The sequence below is a fragment of the Odocoileus virginianus genome, chromosome 3 (genome assembly GCF_023699985.2).
Source record: "Odocoileus virginianus isolate 20LAN1187 ecotype Illinois chromosome 3, Ovbor_1.2, whole genome shotgun sequence".
Lineage (NCBI taxonomy): Eukaryota > Metazoa > Chordata > Mammalia > Artiodactyla > Cervidae > Odocoileus > Odocoileus virginianus.
This window is the reverse complement of record NC_069676.1, coordinates 54,079,791-54,087,593: the sequence shown is the minus strand read 5'-3', so window position 1 is coordinate 54,087,593 and position 7,803 is coordinate 54,079,791. Positions and strand designations below refer to the sequence as shown.

General features: G+C 41.4%; 1 protein-coding gene across 2 annotated transcripts; it reads right to left on the bottom strand.

Annotated features, from left to right (window-relative positions):
• Window positions 1-585: 585 nt before the first annotated feature.
• On the bottom strand, window positions 586-1,926 carry LOC110124104 (armadillo repeat-containing protein 1-like). 2 transcript variants are annotated; one of them, XM_070465590.1, is made up of 2 exons: window positions 1,513-1,769; window positions 586-1,322 (listed from the first exon to the last, which is right to left on the bottom strand). In XM_070465590.1, exons 1-2 carry the CDS (start codon window positions 1,668-1,670, stop codon window positions 938-940), a joined length of 543 nt encoding a protein of 180 aa, XP_070321691.1. In that variant the 5' UTR covers window positions 1,671-1,769; the 3' UTR covers window positions 586-937. The 2 variants fall into 2 exon arrangements, with proteins under 2 accessions (XP_070321691.1, XP_070321690.1); XM_070465589.1 differs by having other exon boundaries at window positions 586-1,926.
• Between the last annotated feature and the right edge of the window lie 5,877 nt (window positions 1,927-7,803).

Sequence of the window (7,803 nt, the reverse complement as noted above, 5' to 3'; positions counted from 1 at the left end):
AGCACTATGGCATTATAGACATTCCATTTTTCTTTTTTCAAGTCTGTCAGTTCTTTGCTAATTTTTTACCCCCCTAGCAGGGGATAGTGTGTAATCACAAAGTAAGGCCTAGAAACCATTCATAGTCACTCCCAATATTAGGGTGGACATCATTCTCAAAAGCTGATATAAACCAGACTGAGCAGGAAGTACTCAACTAGAACCACATTTGGGCCCATTCAAATAGTCTCCACTAACACTTTGCTGATACACGTTCCCTTCTCGACTGATTTTGTGTTAACCTTCAAAAACTTCTAACAAGTAAGACTGCAAAGTTTTCATAGAGTTGTAGTCTTAGGGGGACTGCTACGTTCCAAAGAATATGTTTTAATTCACAAAATGTCATTGGTAACGTCTTGTCCATAAACATGGTTGGCAAAATTTAAAAAAGTCACAAAAGGGGAATAACGAGAAATGCTTTCCACTTTCAGTGAAGAGTACCAAAGCAAATATCTTTCACGAGAAAAGGCAGAGAAAAGTGTTCAGTACGTCATGCACAACTTGAGCTTAAAAAAAAAAAAAAAATTATCTTCTAGGTCCTGAAGCTTGAGAAAATGAGTTTTCCTAATCACGTGCTTCATGTCAAATAAAATGTAAAGCTGCACAATACATGTTTGGTTTAACAGTGGACCCTTTTTCTTTTTTAAGTGAGGCAATTAAACAAAGGACTACAAAACCAAAATACCTTCATCATCAAAGCAACTCCACCTGTCGCCTCTGTCCCTTTTACCACTTAGGGGGGTAAAATGTCCGGTAGAATGTAAAATGCAGCATTCTCAATCATGGGATCTAGAAACTTTTCATGATAAGTTATTGCAAATTGCACTTGACAGTTCACCACGACAATGGAAAACTGGCCCCTTGTTCGCTTATACAGTCCTTGAGCCCCAAAGGGAAGTCACCAGTAGAATGACCTGGATAAAAGGTTTGCAGCTGTGCTCAGCCAGCTAGCTCCACCCTCCGGGCGGGAGCCCACCCGGGACACCGCCTTGTCCTGCTCCTTCGTGGGACTCTCATCCTCGGGCAGGCAGTCAGGCAGCTCCGTGTTCTGTTCTACCTCCACAGGCGTGTCCTGGAATGGGACCAGCATCTCTTCTCCACTCTCGCTCTTCACAACCTGCTGAGCCTTCATAACCTTGGTTGATGCTATTGCTGATGCCAACGCCTCTGCTTTAAGGTCTGAACGGATTCGTACCACACATCTCTGAACGGCCATTTGAAAAGTAAAGCTAATAACACCTTTAATTTTTAACAAGGCCTCTTCACACAGGTTTCTCCGGGACGTATCATCAAGACCATCTATATGCAAAACCACTGTTTTGGCACGTTTGTTTGTAGTTCCCAGGAAAAACTGAGCTTTCCTTCGACGTGAATTCATTTCCCTGAAACTATCCCCATCTGCCATAGAGGAAGATTGAAGAATGTCATAGATTTTAGAGGCCAGCAGTTTTGTTTCCCCTGGAGTTGTAGACTTCTGTATAATATTTTGCAAGCTTAACATCATTCCCAGCTCTCCTTTCATCTTTTCTCTGTTGGCACGGCACTCTGCCAAGTATCGAAGAGCGAGCAAAGCTGAGTGGACGACAGGGGGGTTGGGATGGTCCATAAATAAAATAAGGCCAGGCAGACATCCCTGATCCTGGACAATGGCTCGTCGGTTTAAAGGATCTGCGGCTAGGTCTCGGAGCTGGTTAACTACAGAGAGAGCATCAGGTTCCTCATTCATGGTGGAGGAGGACGAATTCATCTTCTATGCCATACACGTGGACAAAATCTTCTTAAATTCACTCCAGCGCTCTAGGAATTCACAGCCTGCCGCACCATTAGGGCCACATCGACGATGAGGTAGAGGAACCCAGAGGCGCGTAGCAGGGTCAGCGACGACAAATGACCAAGCTGTCTTCTCATGAATTGATATTTTAAAATTTTCTTACATGGAATGCTATCAAAATCAAGAAGTTTAGGTAGGAATTTCCCTAACTAGGCAGTTTACAAGAAACAGAAATGGATGAATGAGAGAGAGCACTGAAATGTGCAATAATAATAATAATAATAAAACAGAAAAATAAATCATAAAAAAAAAAGACAAAATTTTTTTGCTCTACCCAGGTATCAAAACGGTGCCCCTGTGGAAGCACAGAGTCTTAACCATTGGACCACCAAGGAAGTCCCCTCAAAAAAATATTTTCTCAAAAAAAAATAAATAAATAAAATTTTCTCAGCTTTAGTTTCTAATAAGGTCAATATCAATAGATATAATCACATAAACAAAAAGCTCTATGGTGTTCTCAATAATTTTTAAAGGATAAAGAGGTCCTCTCAGACCAAAAAGTCTGAGAACCACTGTTTTAAACACCAGTTCTCCTGCTGCTTCCTAGACTAAGCAAATACTCAGAAAACTGAGTCATTAAGAATGTGAGAGTTGAACCATAAAGAAGGCAGAGCACCAATGAATTGATGCTTTTAAATTGTGGAGTTAGAGAAGATTCTTGAGAGTCCCTTGGACAGCAAGGAGATCAAACCCGTCAATCCTAAAGGAAATCAGTCCAGAATATTCATTAGAAGGACTGATGCTGAAGCTGAAATTCCAATGCTTCGGCCACCTGATGCGAAGAGCCAACTCACTGGAAAAGACCCTAATGCTGGGAAAGATTGAAGGCAGGAGGAGAAGGGGACGACAGAGGATGAGGTGGTTGGATGGCATCACCGACTCGATGGACATGAGTTTCAGCAAACTCTAAGAGATGGTGTATTAAGGGGAGCCTGGCATGCTGCAGTCCATGGGTTGCAAAGAGTTGGACATGACTCAGTGACTGAACAAAAACAGAAAATTTTACCCCAAATAATCCTTTTTACATCACTAATGAAAAGCTGGGGTCAGATGTTCAGAGTTTGGTCCTGAACACCCTAGCAGGGCCAGCACCCACCTCCACTCCCCAAATCCACAACCTTCAGTTCTTCAGCTGAGGAATGCCATTCTATCCCACTTGCTAAAGACCATGCTTTAGACTGATCATAACAATCACAACCCATCAGGTTTTAAGATTTGATGAGACTTACCCTTTGCCAGGCAAGCAGCCTTCCCCCATCCCATTCACAAATTAGTAACAAGTGTTAGTAACAGCACCTAGGGTAGGGTGAGCCCTCATTAATCCTTAGTGATGATGGTGGTGATGTTGCTGGTGACGGTTGCCTGACAATAATCCTGTGAGGGATGTACTGGTTATACTTCCTATTTACAGATAAGGAAACGGAGGCACAGAAATGTCACCTGCTTAAGTTCACACAGGTAATAAGTGGCAGAGCTGGGAATCCAACTCAGTTCTACCTACATCTCAAATCCATGGACCAAACATCTGCTACGCTGTACACCAGAGGTTCTCATGCTTCACCATGTGGATGAGTCATCCCAAGTCCCTGTTAAATGCAGACTCCGATATGAGAGTTTGGGGTGGGACCTGGGATTCTGCATTTCTAATGGGTTCAAAAGCAGTACCCAAGCAGCTGGACCTCAAGCCACAATTTAGAACACTGTATACCTCCTCTCATGGGCATCTGTAACCATTTTTTATTTCTGTGTTCGTTTTCCTTGTGTACACTCAAATATGCTTATGCTAAGGTAATTTTCATCCATGTCCCATTCAACAATAGTCCCTAAACTTCATTCAACTTTTATTTTGTATGTTAGTCACTGATGCCTACAAACTACTTTTATTTTTTTTTTTATTGAAGCATAGTTGATTCACAATGTTGTGCTAGTTTCAGGTGTATAAAGTGATTGTTTTATGTATACATACTATATATATATAAATCTTTTTCAGATTCTTTTCTCTTATAGGTTATTACAAAATAGTGAGTATAGCTCCCTGTGCTATACAGTAGGTCCTTGTTGGTGTATCTGCTAATCCTAAACTCCTAGTTTATTCCCCCTCCCTCTCCTCTTTGGCAGCCCTAAGTTTGTTTTCTATGTCTTGAGTCTATTTCTGTTTTGTAACTAAGTTCATTTATATCATTTTTTTAAATTCCACATATAAGTGATATCATATGGTATATGTCTTTGACTGACTTCACTGAGTATGATAATCTCTAGGTCCATCCCTGTTGCTATAAATGGGGGCAAAAAAACAACTACCTTTAGAACAAATAAATGCACTCCTTTCTTCATCAACTGACAGTGTTTTGAGCTGTCCACAGAGGGCAGTGTCTGCCCATCAGTAGTTCAGATTAGGCAGCAGGCTTGGTAGAGTTGTGGAATTGAGTGATTACATGAATGTATTAAAAACAAATGGGAAAATGAAAAACTAAATTGCAGGAGGTGGCCAGAAGCATAAGTTCCAAATATAACACCACTGATACAGCAAAAGCCATAATTAAGTATGCCAAAATGAAATAAAGATGAAAACTGGCCTCAGTAGAAGCTTTATGACAATCAACTGTGTTTGTTCATGAAAGACAAGAAAACTAAGAACTTGTCTGATGCCAAGAAATAGATCAAGTATTAATGCTAAAGCCAAGTTATTATTAGGTATTTTATAATATTAATTAATTGTACCTTGAACAGAGTTCAGCCTCATCTTCTCCATGGTCACCTCCACACACACACTTCTGGTAAAAAAAAGTCTTTTAAGCAATGGTATTGCACATAGCACAGAGAAAGAAAGACTGGATTCATGTATGATGGAATCTAGTAGGATCCCATTTGAAATCACAAATACATATATCATTTATTTGTAAATCTGGATAAAGACATCTATGGAAAGGTGTTCACCAAACCACTGAGTTACTTTCACATGAAGCAGGCTGCTTTTGAGAGGGGATCCCAATGAGGAAATATCTAGGTTCTGGTCCATATAAAGGGAGAAATAACCACCTCATATGAGAAAGAGAGATGGTGCTTATTAACATTTGCTCCATTCACTTTGACAACTCATTACCTACTATTACAGTTATCAGAAAGAAAGTCTATTTTGGAGACAAGTTAATGCGCTGGAGCACAAACGCTAAAGTCAGACTACCTGGATTCAATTTCAGGCCTATCACTCACTAGCCACATAATTTTTGAATCCATTACTTCTTGAAATTGAATGCTTATGCTGGTTAGAATGGCCACCATCAACAAAATATACAAACAATAAATGCTGGAGAGGGTGTGGAGAAAAGGGAAGCCTCTTGTACTGTGGGTGGGAATACAAATTGATATGGAGAACAGTATGGAGATTCCTTAAAAATATAGGAATAAAATTACTATATGACCCAACAATCCTACTACCTGGCATATACCCTGAGGAAACCATAAGTGAAAAAGACACATGGACCCCAAAGTTCAACACAGCACTATTTACAATAGCAAGGACATGGAAGCAACCTAGCTGTCCATTGACAGATGAATGGATAAAGAAACTGTGGTACATATACACAATGGAATATTACTCTGCCATAAAAACGAGTGCATTTGACTCGGTTCTAATAAGCTGGATAAACCTAGAGCCTTTTATACAGAGTAAAGTCAGAAAGACAATTATGTATTAACACATACATATAGAATCTAGAAAGATGGGACTGAGGAACCTGTTTGCAGGGCAGCATTGGAGACGCAGGCATAGAGAACAGACTTGTGGACACAAGGTGGGAAGGACAGAGTGGGATGAACTGAGAGCACAGCACGGAAACATGTATGTTACCATATGTAAAACAGATAGCCAGCGGGAATTTACTGCATGACTCAGGGAGTTCAAACCAGTGCTGTGTGACAATCTAGAGGGGTGGGAAGGGGTGAGAGGGAGCTCCAAGAGGGAGGGGACATAAGTATACCTATGGCTAACTCATGTTGATACATGGCAGAAACCAACACGATTCTGTAAAGCAATTATCCTCCAATTAAAAATAACTTTAAAAAGAAAAAACAAATTAAAAATAATAAAGTACTGCAGGTGGAAAAAAAAAACAGATTGGGTGAGATGAGACCTTGAAACAGATGCTATAAAGAACTCAAAGACTCAAGCTGATTCAGTTATCCAGGCCACCCCTGTACCCATATAACACAAGAAATGCACACTTCGGCAGCAAGATTTAAAGCCAATTCACTGATCTCTGCAGTCCATAGAGTTGCAGGGAGCCAGACTGGACGAAGCGACTGAGCACAGCACACACAGCCTAGCACGCTGATCTCCAGTGTCATCTGACATTTATGCGCAAGGATAGCTCTTTCTGGGGAAAAAGGGGAAAAAATGGCTGGTTCTGGGTAAAGAATCTACCCAAGGATGTTGGCAAGGACTTGACTTGTATCAGCGACACGAGATCCTAAGGACGCCCCTTCTCCCCTACCTGTCCTCCGCTCTGCACAAACACAAGAGAGAATGTTCAGCTACCATTTTAAAGATGCAGATCAGGTAACAACAGACCGCTGCGTATGAGATGATATAAAAAGAAAAGGCAAATTAGCAATAGCATCTAGCAGGATCCTTTCAAAATTATATATGTGTGTACCAGAGGACAGAAGCATATAATTATATCACATTTCTGTTTAAGAGTAACAAAGGCCTTTCTTTCCCACCAAAATATGTGTGTGCGTGTGTGTGTAGAAAATGTATTTGAAAATATGTATATAGACGCACCTGGGAAGTATCATAGTTCACCTTTCTATGCAGCATTCCCTCAGAAACCCAGGAACACTCCTGCCTCTGAGCTTTTAAACTCTTTTCTAGACTCTGTCAGTGACTTACATCTCCTAGAGCAGGATCCCCAACTTCCAGGCAGAGGACCTCTTATCAGATCAGCAGCAGCATTAAATAAGGAAAAAAGTGAACAATAAACATAATGGGCTTGAATCATCCCAAAACCATCCCCCACCCATGCTCGGTCCATGGAAAAACTGTCTTTCACAAAATCAGTCCCTGGTGCCAAAAAGCCTGGGGCCCACCGCCCTGGAGTTTCCGGGAGGCACCCCAAGGGCCACAGCCGTAAATGAGGGGAGGGCCGCAGAAAACAGGACCATGATTCCACCCAACACTTGCTTCACATAGGACAGCGTTTTTTGCTTGCTTTCTGTCATGTGGCTTAGTGTGTGGGATCTTAGTTCCCTGACCAGGAACTGAACCCAGGACCTCAGCAGTGACAGCACAGAGTTTTAACCCTGGGCCACCAAGTCCCAGGGCAGCTCTCCCGTTGTCACAGTTACTGAGCTTCTGCCTGTGATCTCACCTGAAAAGATGATTTCCACAGCCAAATAAATACGAACATCACTGGCCGTAACATTAACTCAGTACTTTCTTTACAGCGTTTCCGCTGATACAGTCTTATGTAGCATTACAGGAAATGGCAACCCACTCCAGTATTCTTGCCTGGAAAATTCCATGGACAGAGGAGCCTGCTGGGCTACAGTCCATGGGGTCTCGAGGAGTCAGACACGACTGAGCGACTAAGCATTAAGCACACTAACATTACAGATGGTCTTTTCACCAAAGTGCATGCTGTTTCCCCAGAGCTGTTTCAAAGGCTGGACAGGACCTTCCTATGTCCTTGATTCTCCCACAGTTTCTAGACTATTTTCACAGTTTTTTGTTGAATGACTGAAGAGTTCTTCCACTAGGACATCCATCTTTAGGGAAAACTGTCAGCTAACCAGTTCCCCAGGTAGTTCTATCAAAGACAGAAACCATTTTTCTAGATTCCATATATATGCTTAGAATACAATATTTATTTTCTTTGACTTATTTCAGTCTGTATAATAGGTTCTAGGTTCATCCACCTCATTAGAACTGACTC